At 32.6% G+C, this 18,273-nt stretch overlaps 1 protein-coding gene across 1 annotated transcript in view; it reads left to right on the forward strand.

The window, feature by feature from the left end:
• Nucleotides 1-18,273, forward strand: part of Cdk5 (Cyclin-dependent kinase 5) — a 111,288-nt gene that overhangs the window by 41,356 nt on the left and 51,659 nt on the right. Inside the window, exons 5-6 of the mRNA XM_085817880.1 lie at nucleotides 2,825-2,920; nucleotides 3,133-3,207. Of these exons, the coding sequence (XP_085674006.1) occupies nucleotides 2,825-2,920; nucleotides 3,133-3,207 (171 nt within the window). The remainder of the gene's footprint in view (nucleotides 1-2,824; nucleotides 2,921-3,132; nucleotides 3,208-18,273) is intronic.

An 18,273-nucleotide genomic window follows, 5' to 3' on the forward strand; every position in this document is an offset into this window, starting at 1 on the left:
ATTTACTTCGTAATTTTTAATATAGATATTTTGAGTTTTTATGTATTTTTGCCTTCTCGCGAAGTGAGAACTGAATTAATTGAATGAGAAATACTCAATCATCTGTGAAAAACTGTTTCTTTTCTGTTTTGTTTGCTTAATTTCTTTTATACATCGTTCTAGCTTTATTATAGTATTTGAATAGAAAATGTGGCAACGATTAGATAATTCTATTCTTTAAATGATATAAATTTTGTGCATTATGAGTTATAATATGAACGAAATATAATACTGTAAAGTGAATCTAGCGCCAGAGTGTCGCTATGGTAAACAAATACTAGAGTGAATTTTAAAGAATGCATTTATTCTATTGTGGTTTATGCGCTGTCGGCGAAGTAGATTTAATTTAATCCAATAAGTTTAAATGAAATGCAAGAAAAAAATGCGTATAATTTAATATTCCGTACAAGGAAGTCATGTGGTGTGCACATCAGATTTTTTCAAAATGCTAGGGAAAGATAGAAACAGCGATTAACTTCCTTACAAAATTTTACCTGCCTTTTTGAATATCAGGGTTACATAAACCTAAAATGAAGATCTTATGCTGTGACATCATAATTATCTATTTTTAACGATAAATTGCAGGTTTTTGATAACATTGTTGAAAATGGTGGATGGCAAAATGCATAACTATTTTGTTCATTTATGTATCCTGAATTATTACTTTTTCTGGTATTTTTGGTACTTCTGTTTTGCCGGGGTAGGCGATAAAGTCAGCAGTAATGGTACAACTGATGCCAAGCAGAATATCCTTGCTGGTAACATTTTACGCCTCACTTTCGAAACAAGTCGCGGCCATTTCTTATCAGATTGCTTGTTTCTTTCAATACTGGCATACAATTAGAAAGAATTTTTACCAAATAGTTCAATTTTATGCCCTGAGTCCATTCGTGTTAATTAAGTCAATTAGGATACCATCACACCGCTCACCCGAAGGCAGAAATGTAGAAAAGGCAAAGTCAAGGGCTAAATTCATCAGTTCTAATGAGAATGCACTAGCGAAGTAAAGCACTGTGGTTTTACATAATTTCTGAGTAAGCTATTCGTACGAATTGAAATAATTCATGCATTTAAACTTATAATCCAAATAAAGATTTAACTTGAAATTAATGTAGATAATACTGAGATATTTAGATTTTTGTAATGTAGTTTGCGTGAGATGAGATCATTTGGTGTCAAGTGATATGAACCGGCGAATCAGGATGTTGAACCATGAAAGCATAGTAAATTCTTAAATTAACATCTTTTTACAAATTTATTGTCTTTATTTATTGGCTTTTTACAAAATTTTAAACGATATAAAAATGTTTATCCCTTCAAAATAAAAAATTCTTAGAACTAACATTCGTGAAAATATTTTATTTGTGTATATTGTATGTTGCCGCCAATAATAAAGTCTGCTTGGCGAGATTTGCGTCGGCGAAATGGAAAAGTACTATATTTTTCTATTACCAAGATTCCACTTAGCACCAAACATAAAAATTGACACAAAATCTAATTAGATTGTCATAATGCTAATAATACATGATACAGTTCATGAAAAGAATACAGTTCATGAAAAAAATAACTATTTTATGTATCATGAATAGAATATATATGTGTGAAGGAAAATTTTTGCCATTCTGTAATGTCTTTGTAAACAAAAATAGATCATTGTGTAAATGAGAATGAATCTGTTAGTCTTCCCATGTACACAGCAGTCTGTTTTTACTAAAAATACAATCGGAGAATTGCTCAAATTTGGCAGCATTGTGCACATTAAACATTATATATATCAGCATTTTTCAAACCTTATTCGAGTGGGCAGCACTTTTATAAATTAAAATGTTCTGACGACTACCTTACTCTTGTCCCTTTTGGGGGGGGGGGAAATTAAGCATTTGTTGCTACCAGTAGAGTTATATTTTTAAAATGCAATTTATTAAAATTTATTAAATTTAATATTGGTGTTAGGTACTTAAGTAAACAGAAAAAAATATTTGTTTTTAATAATTTAATGATACTAGATTAGTATTATCTTTATCTTATTGACTGAAAATTAAATAAATGTTAATACTCACATTAATGAAATGGATAAGCTTGCTGATGAGAAGCACCAAGGTTTCAGTGCTTTAAATAATTCTCTATCCTTTTTGGGGAAGACTAAGATTAGTATGGGAAGTATGTAGGTGCAGTAGCCAGTAATAAATTTCATAAAATATCAGTCTGGGATGAAATTGAGGATTGCTGTGTGTAATTTCCAAACTGAAATTTTTCTGCTCTAGCGTGATACACAATATTAAATAATTTTTTTAAGAAATCCAGGAGAATCGCAAGGTCAGGCTTCTAGGACCACTTGTGGTCTGCTGACAACAGACTAAAAATTGAATCTTTTTGCTGCTTATTTTTTATGAGTAATGTTGCTATTGGCTTTTCATTTTGGGAAGGGTGCTGTTTTATTCTGTAAAGATTAGCACTTGCGAATTTCATACTGCTTGTGTTCTGTTATAACTTTTTCTTGCCTTTTTTCTGTATACATAAACCTCTAAATTAGTTCATTTATTTCTACTGACCTACTACTTCTACAAGTTAATATAGCAATGTTACCAAATGTCAAAAATTAAATTCTACTTTCCTTTTTTCACAAAATAGCTCCCTAAATGTGAAAGCACATCTAAAGTATGCAAAACAAGCTGTACTTTGTCTGCAGTGCATTGGTTTTAATAATACATTTTATCCGCTTTTTACATTTAGGAAATTAAAAGCCAATGAGAATTAAGTTTTATTTATTATTTTTTTTTTCCAGTCTTTCATGTTTCAACTGTTAAGAGGTTTAGCTTTTTGTCACAGTCACAATGTTCTTCATCGAGATCTAAAACCACAGAATTTATTAATAAATAAAGTAAGTATCCAATTTGATGTTCATTTTTTGTGGGTGTGTGCGCACGTGTGAGTGAGTGAGTGAGATTTTCCTTCTCTTTTTGTAACATGGCATTCTTTTTTTACTGAAATCATTTTACTTTTTCCCATGCTGTGAACAAATTTGTATTTGTTATATTATTTCTTTCATATTTAATTTATGTTTATTTTATTTCTCTGCTTTTAACTGCATAGAATGGGGAACTTAAATTAGCTGATTTTGGACTGGCAAGAGCTTTTGGCATTCCAGTGAGATGTTACTCAGCAGAAGTAAGTTTAAAAGTTACAGTTCCATAATTTCCTTGTTTCTAACAAAAGTTTGTTTTTATACATAGCAAAATTCCTTCTTTATAATTTCATTCAAATGTAATAACTAACATTTGCATAGTAGAACAATTGTGTTAAATCATTTACCAAATTTTCCAACATACAAATCACGACAGCATATAAAATGATCCCATCCAAATAAATGTTAAAATTAGGTATATCTGGCATAAATGTTCACGCTCAGTGTATAGCATCTAAAAGGTGTGGTGTAAGCAAAAGAGCAAAGGATAGACTCGAGATGTGTTTTAAAGTGTACTGCAATCAAAATGTATCTTAAAAATAGTAAAGTGCCATAGCATATCAGAAATTGAAGATGATGTGAAAGAGCAGATCTTAATATATTGGCAAAATAGGTGTCTTGTCACACATATGCTCTTAAATGGTCTGAATCTAATCCAAATTAAAGATTAGGTGAAAGCTTTTAAAGGTATAGTAAGTTAACCTTTTCTCACCGACTATCGTGCGGATGTGCCATCATAAAACACATTCACTTCCCGGTTCGCACATCAGCATGACGGAGTATATTCTCATTCACCATTACCCACCACATATTCGTGTCAGAGTTTTGGAACATTTTAGAAGCTAATATTTTTGGAGCAAGATAGTGTTACATGTCCATAGTATTTGAGGTATTTCATTTATGTAAACATAAGGCGAAAGGCATGTTCTCGACTCTCAGGCTTCCTGACAGCTTCTTAAATGTGCAAGGGATATTCCCTCCCCCCTTTAGTTGTTGGATATTTCCTTAACACTCTAAGCGGCAAAGCTGTATATATATGGCCTAGAATATTTTTTATGATATCTGTAGGAACATATATATACGTGCATATTAAAATATGTCAAAGAAATTAAGGCAACATAACAAAATTACACAAATCCAGGTATGAAATTCCAGGAGAGTTTTTACATTAAAATCAAAAAATATAATTTGTTTTCATAGTAGTTTTGGGAAATTTGTGTTTTTTAGCCAAAACCCTGGCCACTCAAAGGGTTAATGCACACGTGGTATTATTTATTTTGCTATTCACATGGTATTTATTTTTATCCCAAAGGGCATAAGCCCAGAGGAGTTATTAATTTCGTCTTGGCAGAAATGTTTTCTTTTTCAATAACCTCTATGTCACTTTTCTCACTATCAGTAGCAGTATTTTCTGGATCTAGATTCATACTACATATTCCGCCGTCTGTTGATTGATGATTGGAGTTTCATTGCAATAAAAATTTTCTGTTACATCAGCTTCGTTTTTTACCGCTTCTCTACATTTCTTTACTAAATCCACTAATTGGAAAAGTTCGCCTTTGGTTTGCATATCTGAAAACCTTCAAATTCGCGGCTATCATCTTCATCATCCTACCATGAAATATGGAAGCTGGCCATAAATTATGCCAAGCACTTTTTAAAATATCTGAAGACACATCCTCCCGCAGTCTTACGATGCTCCACACAGCAGATTTTATGCTAAAATATTCTTGAATAGTCTTCCCATTGTTAAAAAAACTTAACATGGATTTTAAAAATGCAACTTTATATTTGCATTTCAACGTGCGCACTATTCTGATAACTGTAGGCTGAATGATGGACATACAGTTTGGAGAAAATAATACAGATACATTATCTTTCACTAAAACTTAATTGAAGTGTGAGCCGAACAGTTATTATACATTCAGGGCAATTTTTGCGTCATTAGGTAAACCATCCGAATTCAAATGTTGCTGAGCCTTAGGTATGAGATGGTTTTCAATCCAACCATTCATTAACACACGTGTCATCCATGCTGTTTTATTTGCATGATATATAATGAGAAAAATCTTTATTCCTTTTAATGCTTGAGGTCGTGTATTTTTTCGGATTCTGAAAAGTTTACACTTGTGCTTTCCTGCAGTGTTTGCGCATGCTAAAACTATTGGTCTCGCTTTGGAATGTTTGACACCAGTTAGAGCTTTTTCTGTAGAGATTGGCAAAGTGTTTCATGGTACCAGTTCGCTGCCAGAAAAGACCAGTTTCATCAGGTTTTCACTATTAAGTCCCATTTACATGCAATACTCTTTCGCACAGCCACCATTTGTATTAGGGAGAAACGAGACCGGTTCAGATGCACATCGTCTTTCATCCCTTAAACCATAAGCCACTGTGAGCAATGATGTCACAAACGCAAATCGGATTGGCCGAATTTCTAACATTTGCTTACCTCTTTTTTGACATTGTTTACTATTGCTATAATAGAACGTAATCAGAGTTTAGTGCTTTAATTAATTAAATTACACCTAAATTAATTTTAAATGCAATTTATATACGAGACCAATTAGTTAAAGGAAGAAAAGAAATCTTATATACTGCTGAACAGTTTTAAATACAATGATTTGTGGCTGTTATAATTTCAAACTTTGCTTTTTAAAACAATGAATAAAATGACAAATTAATATTAATAATGTTAATTTGTTTTAGAAATAAATATTATTAATGTTATAATTAATAATGTGTTAAAATTAATATTATAATTAATTCATGTATTAAGATTGTTTTGAACATGTTTTACAAAGACTTAGCTTAAAAATAAAAGCTTGTAATTTATGTTTCTATTAACCATTTAAACAGCACTAGGTTTTATACTATATATATATATATATATATACATATATGTATTGAAATTCAGCAATAAAATTTTTAAGAAATTTGAAATGATTTAATGGCCATTTATATAGTTTGTGAGGAATTGTATGTCTTTTTACTTGCTTTGGAAACATGCTATGTCCTAAATAGGAACAGGGAGCTTACTAAAGCTATGTTCAAGTATGTGTGGAATCGATGACACAAGCAGGATGGGTTTACTGAACCCTTTATTCTCTATAAAGTTACAGGTGCTCCCATACTTTGGGATACAGATATAACCACTTGTCGTCTGAATGTAAAAATATAAAACTACTAACTAAAATTCTAACTTTGAATTAGTTTACAAATGCCTAACACTAGGACTGGCCTTTTTTAAAAGGTTACGTAAGTAGTATGCAAACTGCTGAAACTACAATATGTTTTGAATATTAAGAGGACTAAACCTCTGGCCTTAACGGAAAGCAGCAACTCATTGAAAACTCGTAAGAATGCAGTGGCAAGGTGGTTCACTTCCACTCTCTCTCTAATTCTTGGCAAAAAGCCACAACTTAAATATTTGGGCGTTAGCAAGTATAATTTGCATAAACAAATTAAAACATTTAATTCTTTCCGGAAGTGGAAAATAAGAAAAGATAGTATAGTTTTAAAATAAAATAAACGTTAGTAAAACTTAAGATCCGTACATACTTACCGTCAGAGTTAATTAGTTTGAGACTAAGGTCTAAATGACCTTGTTGAAAACTTTTAGCTCTAGGTTCTAAGTCTAATGCGAGGCCGATCTTTTGCAACAACTCCTCACTAAAACTATCTAACCTAGAAATTAAAAAGTCGTTTTACAATATCTCCATGGGCAATTACTTTTCATCTGTACTGCATCTAAAAACAGAAGTTTTTCTTAGTTGGATCTGGTTCCCTTCAGAGATCTGGAAGGAAAGCTAGTTTAATAAAATGTTAAACAATCAAATGGCAAGTAGTATGAACATGTATATTTTTCTTTTAAAACTCTATTCCTATTTAATTTATACCATTATTTTATTATCTCCCCATGCTCTCTAACATGTGTTGTAAAGAGAAACACCAAACACGTGCGTGTCTATGTACAAGTATGCAACACTACTGCCTACAATCAAAACACTAACGTGTTAATATAACACGTTATACAACATAACAAGACCTCTGAACACACTTTATATTCATCTCTGAACCCTGAGGTACTATTCTCAACGAGTGGCTAACTCTGAAGTGTACTGTCAAAGAGCCTAAATACGTTCATTCAACATTTAGCACATATTCACAATGCGTAACTCTTTTTTTCAGTCATACCAATAAGTTAAAACTTTGGCATTTCTACAACATTTTCATTTTTAACATATCACAGTACTCCTTAACTTTTAAAATAACAGTTCACATTGTACATAAGAGCATATTAACATGCCATTAATTTTACGCATTTCAAAACAGACATTAACATTAAAATGTTTTATGAATGAGAAATATGAATATTATAACGCTGAAGTGCTATTGCCCATCTCTGTAATTTGGCAGAATGAGGTACCGATTTATACAAATATAATAATGGATTATAGTCTGTGATTAGCTCGATATTCGATCCAAACACCCAACACTCGAACTTTTTTAATAACCACACAACGGCATAAGCCTCACGTTCAATAGTTGACCAGTTCTGCTGAGTTTTCGAAAGTTTTTGACTGGCAAAGCTGATAGGATGCAAACTGCCTTTGCTGTCTTGTTGTGACAAGCAAGCGCCAACACCATATGAACTAGCATCACACTGTATGGTGTAAGGCAAGGATGTCAAACTCGTGGCCCGCGGGCAGCATGCGGCCCACAACAAATATTTTTGCGGCCCAGCCAATATATCGGCAAATAATAATATATAATAATAAAATAGCATATCGATGAACAATAAAATGAAATGTTTACTGCTAAGTAATTAACGATAATTTATTCAGTGTTGTTAGATTACTCACAGCTAGCTGACACACACTACTTAAATTACAAATGCGTGTGAGTAGCTTGCGTTCAGCTACCTTCAGCTTTTAGGGGACACGTGCACTCAGAACTTGTACACATCCCCTGATAGCCGAATGTGGCCGAACTCATGGTCTCAGTTTTCCAATCATAGTTTTGTACGATATATTGGTGCATGCATGTGCATGCACTTTGCTTTATTATTAATTATTACTTAATTCATATTGTTACGGAGTTATTTATTTATTTAGTTTTTTTATTTAGAATTGTAATTAGGTTTGCTTCATGTTGCCTTAGCAACGCAGACGATTTTTGAAAAGACAGCTGCGTTGGAAGGTTAAAAATAGAACAGCGCATGCATTTAATACCTAATAAATAAATATCTCGTAATTGCTGTTGCCATCCAGAAAAATCCAGATATTTATAGATGTTTCCAGTATATTCGAGAAATTAATTATAAAGCTTATACAAGCCGAGAACAAACAACTCATCTCAGTAGTAGCTGTAGTTCTAGCGAACTGTTTGTTTACTTAATGCTGGGATTGATTTGTAGCGATTTCGCTGTGAGATAGAATTAGATTCTCTGTTTTGAATTGATTTTTGCTAAACGCTTGACATTTTGTGATATTGTTAGAATATTTTTGAAGAAATATTTCAGCATTTTGATTTATCTCTTGTGGAAAGAATAAATTTTTGTTAACTTTTTAACGTTAACCGTGTTTATTTTACCCCTTTGTATTCAGTATGTCTATATCAAAACCAAGTGGTAGTAAAATTAAACGAAAAATCGCTGACGAACATAGAATATTCCAAGTAAAATGGGAATTAGAATATTTTTGCTGTGAAATAAAAGATAAAATAATCTGCTTGATATGTAATAATACTATTAATGTACCAAAGTTATATAATATTAAACGTCATTACGAACAACACAAATCGAAATATAACAATTACGAAGGATTAATGAGAGAAGAAAAGTTGAAAGAGCTCAAGTTAGGAGGGAAAAAGCAACAGTCCATGTTTAGTATTGCAAGAAAGTGAAACGGCAGTACATGCAAGCTACGTCTTGTCCGAGTTGATGGTTAAACATTCGAAGCCTATTACTGACGGTGATTTCATCAAAGAATGCCTAATGAAAGCTGGAGAAATTGTTTGTCCTGGAAATGTGAAGGCTTTTTAATCAATTTCATTGTCTCGAAATACAGTTGCGGAAAGAGTTACTGATTTAGCCGCGAATTTAAGTGATCAGATCAAAGCAAAATCATCTAGTTTCGAAAGTTTCTCCATTGCCTGTGACGAGAGTACAGACATTAGTGGCAAAGCTCAATTAGCAGTGTTTCTTCGTTCTTGTGACAAGAATTTTAACATTTTTGAGGAATTACTGGAACTAATACCGATGCCTGGTACTACCACAGGAGAAGATATATTTACTTGTGTTTTTGGACTTCTGCAGAAATACAATCTACCTTTGGCAAAATTAAATTCTGTAGCTACAGCTGGCGCCCCATCAGTGACCGGGAAAAACAAGGGCTTCGTAGCATTACTAAGAAAAAAACTTAGTGAAATTCACGGTTCAAACATTCATCATATGCATTGTATTGTACATCAAGAAGTTCTATGCACGAAAGTAATAAATATGGAGAATGTTTTGTCATATATAAAAAAAGTTATAAATTTTATAAGATCTCGAGGTTTAAATCAGCGTCAATTCACTGCTTTCTTAAGTGAGTTAGATAGTGAATATTCAGGTTTGTCCTACTATACCGAGGTACGTTGGTTATCTTGCTCCAAGATTCTCAAACAATTCTGGAATTTGAAAGAAGAAATATGTCAGTTTTTAAAAACGAAAAATCAAGACGTAAGTTTGTTTTACGATCCAGTATGGATACAAGATTTATCTTTCTTGGTTGATATAACCAAACACTTAACCGATTTAAATTTATCGTTACAAGGAAAAGATCATATCATTAAGAACATGTTTGACATAATTAAAGCATTCAAATGTCAACTAGTTCTTTGGGAAAAACAACTTAAAAATGAAGATTTGACGCACTTCCCGATGTGCAGCATGAACAAATCAAGTTTAGATGATACTTGTTCGTATCAAAAATATGCAGAAAAAATTGCAAATTTAACAACTGAATTTGAAACGAGATTTAATGATTTTAGTTCCCTCAAAGACAAATTTTTTTTGTTTTCTTCGATTTTCTCAATAAGTATTGACTCAGTACCCAGCCATATGCAAATGGAGGTGATCGAGATTCAATGCAACTCACATTTGAAAGCAAAATTCATTGAAATGGGCGTGCCTGAATTTTACAAATATTTACCAGCCAGGTTTGAAAATACTTGAAAATTTACATATGAAATTATTTCCGTGTTTGGTAGCACTTATCGGTGCAAGCAGTTATTTTCAGTCATGAAAGGTAATAAGTCTCCTATTAGAAACCGTATTAATGATGCTCACCTTGGGTCAGCGTTGAAAGTTATCACTGCAAACAAAATTTCTCCTGAAATAGGAAAGATAATAGCATAGAAGAGATGTCAAGTATCAGGACGTAAACATTAAATTTTTCTTGTTCTTTTCTATATAAATATATATATATATTTTTTATTGTATTATTCGAAATAAATCTACGTTTCTATAAATATTGATTTTTTATTTTTTTTATTTTTTTTTTTTTTTTTTTTTTGCGGCCCGCCTAAAGTTAAACCTTGTTTGTTTGGCCCAAGTGTACCTATGAGTTTGACATCCCTAGTGTAAGGTTTTGCTGGGTCTGGAGTGTAAAGTTTTGATGCTTCACACAGTCGGTATTTCGAATCTTGAAATGCTGATTCCTCAACATCAGTCCATGGAATTATCTCAGGAATTTTCTTTTTCGTAAGCTCCGTCAATGAGCGAGCTATTTCTGCATAACTCTTTATGTAATCACGATAATAGTTGAATAAGCCTAATGTACTGTTTAGAGCAGTCTTCGTTTTAGGACTTTTTGTAATTTCGATGGCTTGTAATTTTTCAGTATCAGATTGATGTCTTCCAGCTCCTATTTTATTATTATTTATTTTTTAAGTATTTCAGACATATAAGTCCTAAATACTTTATATCCGAACTTTATATCCGTTAATTCTTTACGTTCACCGTAAATCTGAGATCAACTAATGTAGTTAGCACAGCATCTAAATGTTTGAGATGCGAATTCCAATCTAGGAAAAAATAGCAATATCATCAACATGGGTTTTTTTTTTTTTTTTTCAAAAATTACTATGTTTTCTTCAGGCATCATTCATCACTTGCTAAAAAGTAGAAACTGCATTTTTTAATCCGAAAGGCATCACCTTTCAACGGTATTTCGAACGATGTGTCTTGAATGATGTTAAATCACGACTTTCTTCTTCTAAAGGTATTTCCCAGTAACCTTTCAAAACATCTAAACAGGTGATTATATTCGCGTGTCCAATTTTATTGATTAGATCAGTCATATTCTCCATTGGAAAATCCATTGGTTACTTGGTTCAACAATCTAAAATCAATACATAAACGCATATTTCCGTCTTTCTTGGCAACACATACGACTGGGTATGCTATTTCAGGTTCACTGGCTAAGTAAGACCCAACTCTCTAACTCTTCAAATCTGTTTGTCTACTCCAGGTTTCAAATGTTTTGGGATCTTATAGATATATGGTTTTTTTCCTTTCAGCTCCAGGTAACAATCGAATTCTATGTTCACCAACGCTGGCTACTTGGATCTCACCAGAAAATAACCTGATGTTCTTGAGTAAAAGCTGGCGTAATTCCTTTTCAGGGTTCTTAGTGGTCCTTATAAGTCCTTATATTTGAAAATAAAATATAAAGGCCTTTATAAGTGCTTACTTTTTCTTTAAAGCCATTATTTTTTTGTTTTAAGTGCTTTTTTTTTTTTAAATGAACGCGCAATTTTTCCCCGTACCAAAGCCGAAACTAAATAAACAACTTTTCTACCTAATATGAAATTTCAGATGGTGAATGATACTCCTGGAAATAGCTTTTCCTCCTTTCTCTGCATTAACATAACCTTTGGTGTGTGCGGAGAGTACAGACAGGTGCCCGTCGTTCTGTTGGTCAAAGAATTGCGAAAGCAGTAGAAAATTCCGGTACATTCGGCATTCTTTTCCTCCCACCCAAATACTACACACGTTTAAATTTCTATCAAGATCTTAATAATTTGCATTCTCGTTCCGCTTGGTCAGTTCATATTCGTGTTTATTATGATCGTTATGCTTATATTATGAGTATATGTATGAATGTTTATAATAACATAGTTGCAGTAACTGCTGAAGTATAGTAAACTTCCAAAAATGGTTGTGTTTTAACACAAATTAGCTTTCTAAGGAATAATATTCGGAATGGCTTAAATAAAGGGGAAGTAATCGAATAGTCAAAATAATTTCATTTTTTTGACCAATACATTATACAGTACGAAGATTGGGAGGTTCTCCCCTTTCTCCGCAAAATTTCGAATATTGAAACTGTCACAGTTCGCTGCAAAACAAGCAACGGACCCCTCCTTTTTTTTTTTTTTTTCCCCACTTTTCAGTCTGGATTGAATAGGACTAAAAGTTTTGCAGTCTACCAACCCAAGCGAAGAATGATTCTATTCCGGAAATTTAACTCAGTCTGTTGAAAATTAGAACCCCAGATTGGTAAGTCTCTTTCTTTTCCTTTATTTAGTTCTTTATTCTCCCAATGCCAACGTTCGTGATATTTTGCAGAGATAATTAATTTTGATGTTCGGTCCGAGATTTGTTTATGAACACTTAAAAGAGTTTTACTGCGCTTGCAAAGCAGAATATTTTTCTGTTCTGTTGGTTTGTTTTTAAAAGATGCACATATCGAAATGTCAAAAGCATTTATTTAGCGGAAAAATTTAGAGAACGGCTACAGTTTATCCCCCCTCCGTTCCTCTTTTTCAAGTTACGCTGAACTGTCCGAATATTCGCCAATTTTCAAGTATGCGGGTAGTTAAACTTTTACTGTTAAAGGATGACTGCATGAAGCAAATTTCTGTCTTCTGATTTCAGAAATGTTCCTCTTTTTTTACTTAAATTACTTTGCTTGGAATATCTGTTAAAGGGAAATCTGATATACGATGAAAATTTAGAAAATGTTCAGAATTTAGATTTAAATTAGTTAAATATCAATATGAGTGGAAAAATAAATTGTATTTATTATTAAGTTCCAAGCGAATAGAATAAATATGCCTTATTATTATTCATTTCCTCTATTTTGAACTGAAATTTCATCATTAAATCTTGTAATATAGTTTAGTTCTGCATAGCTTTTTTCCCTCTCATTGTAAACTAGTTCTGTAAATTGAACTGTTATTTAAATTTTAAAAAAAGTAATTATTTTCCATGGGGGAGGTAATGCTTATTCTCTCTTAATAAATACTGCATTTCTCATATTTTAGATTACGAGTCTAATTTTTAAGGTTATGCAGTTGTGTGTAATGTAATTAGATGTGCTTAGTTTTTTTCTTAAAATGTGCTTGAAAAGTGCTTATAGGTGCTTATTTTTTTAACTAAAATGTGGCTATGAACCCTGCTTTTGTTTGCTACCTTCTAAATGACTAATATCCACCTCGATGTACCTTCTAGTTGTTGCGCAATTTCCTTTATTTGGAGTTGGATGAATTTTCCCAAACTCAGAATCATCTTCAAATATTACTCCCACAGTTTGTGCTCGAACATAAACTTTTCTAATTTTGTTTACATGAACATGCCACACACTCCCATCTGGTAATTTAACCTTATAAGAATATAAGATTTAGATAATTTAACCTTATAAGAATGAGGATTTACTCTTTCAACAATTTCACCTGGACCTGTCCACCTAGGATATAGCTTGTTGCTAGAGTCTGGTATAAGTAAATATACTAGATCACCATTTTTAAATCCGCTCATATTTTTATGACGGTTAAAATAATGTGCGTAAGCTTCTTGTTTTTCCGTGGCAGATAAAGAAGCGAGCTCAGCTGCTTTCGCTAAATTTATCTTTAATTCTTGTAGATAATAAACTGCTGAATTATTCAGATTAAGAGGGTAATGGTATTTCACCAGACCATGATTATTTTTACATGGCTAAGGGACCTCTAGCTTCACGACCGTACATAAGCATAAATGGAGATACACCTGTAGTACAATTTGGAACTTCACGATACACAAAAAGTAGATAAGGTATGTGCTTGTCCCAGCTAACAGGATCTGTGTGAATTATATGATGTAACATTTGTTCAAATACTTGATTCCATTTTTCCACTGAGCCGTTTGATGCTGGGTAACCAGGTGTCGAAAAACGAGGACGAGTTCCTAACCTTTTTTCGAATTCTTGAGTTAACTGTGAGGTAAAATTAGTGCCTTGATCATTACAAATAATTTCTGGAATACCGGTTCTCATAAAAATATCTAAAAGAAGCGGAAAGTCTTTTTAAAGGTATGACTTCCAGACTTTTTAATTGATATCCTTCGCATGTTGTACAATAATTTTCCACATCTTTGGATATGTTCAGCAAATAAAATGAAAGCTTAATTCTTTCTTTAGTTTTCCGCATACCTAAATGATTTTCGAATATGAAATCGTGAGCTAATTGAAGGACTTTTATTTCGATAATTCTCGGGCAAAACTAACTGTTGTACATTTTCTCCACAAATGTTTTCTTTATGAAATAATAATTAATCCTGTAAAGAGAAATTATTCTTCCCTAATTCTGCGTCCTTGAAAGAATTTATTAATGTTTGACAGTTTCTCTGATCGACCTTAAATTTATTCGATTCCGAATAACTGTTTAGTCTTTCAACATACTGATTCTCAACTGAGCTATATAAAAGATTTACATTTCACAGTTCAACAGCACCAATCTCAAGTTGTTTTTGTTTATGAGTTTCCAGTTTTGTCTCAGGGAAGACTGTTGATTCATTCTCGTTTTCAAATATGTGATCTCATACATCTGGTGTAATTAACCCACAAGCACGTGTGCCAAAATTACAAACACGAGAAGGCGCGCTGGGTATGTCATACCCGAAAGCAATTAACACATTTTAAATTGCTTTAATGATATAAATATGAGTATAAATGTGGATTAACATAAAAAACAATAAACTTTAGAATATTTTTATAGAATATAATAAATAAAGTACTTACAATTATTTTTCACATCTCTGACAGCTTTAACACATATGCTCCATACAAATACTGATATTACACTTTTTCTTGCGCAGAAACCATGTCTTTCTGTCCTTGTTTTTAGGACACTCAGGAGCATCTTCTTTAAACATTTTTCGTCTTTTTAGATGGTGGTTTCATGCTGGAATCTCGTGAAACTATTTTTTCTTTTATTTTCAAAGGGAGAATGATTTATTGCTGCCGTGGATTTGAATGATCTTCTACTAACTTCAGTCCTAATGATTTGAGAAAAGAACACCTGTTTCTAAACTGAGTTGGTGGTTCTTCTGTAGAAGGTGAGATTATTGGTGCATTAATTGCTACAACATTTAAAATCGAGGAAAAAATTACCATAGGTCACGGTTTCGAACTCTAGCTGTAGAATATGCTGCTCCCAATTCATCTACATCATCTACTGCTCCTTTGGTTAGATTATAAAATGAAATAATCTCTGGCTTTTTTAGTACTCCAGTGGTTTTATCAATTTTATTATCGTTGTGCATAATTGATAGTAAGACAGCACTTTCATAATTTGATTGATTTTTTTAATTCACTATCTAATTCAGTGTCTGTAACATTGTCTGTTGATGAATTATGATCTTCATCTATTAATCCTTCCTTCGCTTTGCTAAACGATTCATCATCTGCTGAAATGGTTTCTAGCATATTTTTCAACCTTTCCATTTCTTTATCATAACTTAGATACTGCGCCATGCTGACTAACTAAGAAAGTGAGCATGAAAATCTGAGAGACACGAGAAGGTGTGCGGGTGTCACATACCCAAAAGGTACAATTTCTAGAAAAGTATTCGAAGAATCACTCCATGGATTTCCGAGCTTCAAGAACGTCACCTTGAATTCAGCTACAAAAGGTTTCGCCCATTTCCAAGAAAGCGGTTTGGAGATAAGGGACAAAGAATATGCCCCGAGTATGAGATATCCGGCTTGCGTGCTTGGGGGTTAAACATTGAACACTGAGTTTATCTGTCAACCCAAAAAGAGATTCTATGCGCGAATATAGACAACTATTTATTTTTTTGTAATAAATGGGAATAGTTGCTAACGTTGCCTCTATGACGTCGTCAAATGCAGAACTTAAAATTATTTTACCCTTACTTTCTATTTTTAAATCAGGAATTAATGTAGTGTTCAAAATTGGTATTTCCGTACCTGAATCTTTTAATGCTTCTACTTGCTTCCCTGCAGTGTAAATAGTAATCTTTTCCGAGGAATAAAAATTAAGTTTTCCGTCGGAACACTCTCATTTTGGTAAAAAAACGTTTAGAATTTACATTTGTAACAACCACATTGTCATTCGGTTTACGTAACATTCTCGCGGTTTAAATGAATGTTTCTGTTCATTTACCACTGAATCTTTTCTTAGCGCTGGTTGAATATATTTAGAGTTTTTGTTGCATGAATCACGAAAATTAGTGCACTTATCACCTCTTATGTCATCAAAAGATTTACCTTTTGCGGTGAAATAAGTGTCGCATTCCTTCGCTAGTTCTTCTGGATGTAGCCAACTTTCACCTTATCGAACTGCAATATGGCACGCTAAATCACTGTCCAATGTTTGAAAAAGTTTGTCAGAAATTATTAATTAAAGACTCAATCATTGACGTTTCTACTTTTACAATAATGGATCCAACCTGATCTTAAACGAGAGGCGAACTGCAAATGAGTTTTCCCCATCAACCTTTTAGCTTGGTGAAAATTTTCTAAACATATAATTGGCGATGGTTCACATTCCATAAAGATTTAATTTTTTCATAATCTTTCAAATCATCTTTAATATATACTAATATAGAATATTAGAAGATTTATCACCTATCAGTTTAAACTCATTTGGTACGTTCTTATGCATAAAAGCCCTTTCTATTGAATCAAAAGATAAGTTCCAAGCTTCACCCTTTTTAGGTACAGAAATCGATAATGCCTGTACAGCTTTCAAAAGCTTGTCTAATGAAAGTATATTTTCTACGTTGTTACTAGATTCATTGCTACTTTCGATTTGTATCAAACGTAGTTTCACAGTTTCTTCTGACTTTTTCCTTTCTTCAACCGTAATATTAAGGAATTCAATAACAAAATCTTTATCTTTCAAATAGTCTTTAGAACTTAAAAGCTTATCTTTTAATTCTACAACTTTTAAACTGGAATCAGCTTCTTCACCGAGTTCTTTCAACACTGAAATCAAATCACTTTTAATTACTCCCTTAAACATATTTATAAGAAATTTTCTTAAAAATTACAACAAAAATTTCCCATTTTTTCTCAAAATCCAGTCAGCTTCGTTCTCTCTGGTTCTCGAATGAGAGCCTGCTGTCATGCTTGTTGGGATGGCAGAAACGTGACACAGTATATTATTGGAAATTTAATCCTTTCTTATATAGAAGCACAACTTTTATGTACAAATATTTAGATGAGGTTGATTTTATATGATTTAAGAAACTAACTCAGATGAAACACAGTTGTTTAATACCTTACAAATTAATCAGCCACCCTGGCTAAAATCGAAACTCGAACTCAGGCGTAAACGCCCTACCACACTTTCTGCAGACAACTCTCGTCTGTCTCACTTGCTGTATTCTTACCTCGAGGCAGGAGGCTGATTGGATGACTGCAGCCAGATACATGACGGATGGGTTTTGCTAAATACTGGAAAGAAAAATTATTTGAAGTGAAAATGTTATTGAGATCATGTTTGTTTCAAAGTTTTTACATAAGAATGTGTTTTTAGTTTTTCTCAGAGATTAATTCATTAATTACAAAATCAATCCTTAACGTTATTAAGAACACTCTAATAAGTACAATCAGAAAATTGGGGGGGGGCGACATTGAAAATTGCAGAAGAAAGATATTTTAATTGTTAAACTTTTCTTCCAAAAAATGAAATAAAATCACTTTTTGGTACAAAACGATTCAATAATATTCATAAAAAGCAGATGCAAGCTCTTAAATAAAAAATAATTTGAAACGTACCGAGTACCCTTGTCACTTTGAAGCCGATATGCACGTCTTTAGTTTTAATTTTCTGAAATACCCAGCATCAGGTAACCTTGTCTGTACTTGTTTACAAATTTCCATATTTTGTACGGTTCTATCTAATTTTTTGGATATCTACCAACGCGATTCTGTCGCTGACAGTCCAGCGAGCAGTCAGTTGCACATCAGCCATGTTGTTTGTTAAAATTAACTGAATCG

The sequence above is a fragment of the Stegodyphus dumicola genome, chromosome 1, assembly GCF_044657685.1.
Source record: "Stegodyphus dumicola isolate Sdum_Otavi_A_Nest chromosome 1, ASM4465768v1".
Classification (NCBI taxonomy): domain Eukaryota; kingdom Metazoa; phylum Arthropoda; class Arachnida; order Araneae; family Eresidae; genus Stegodyphus; species Stegodyphus dumicola.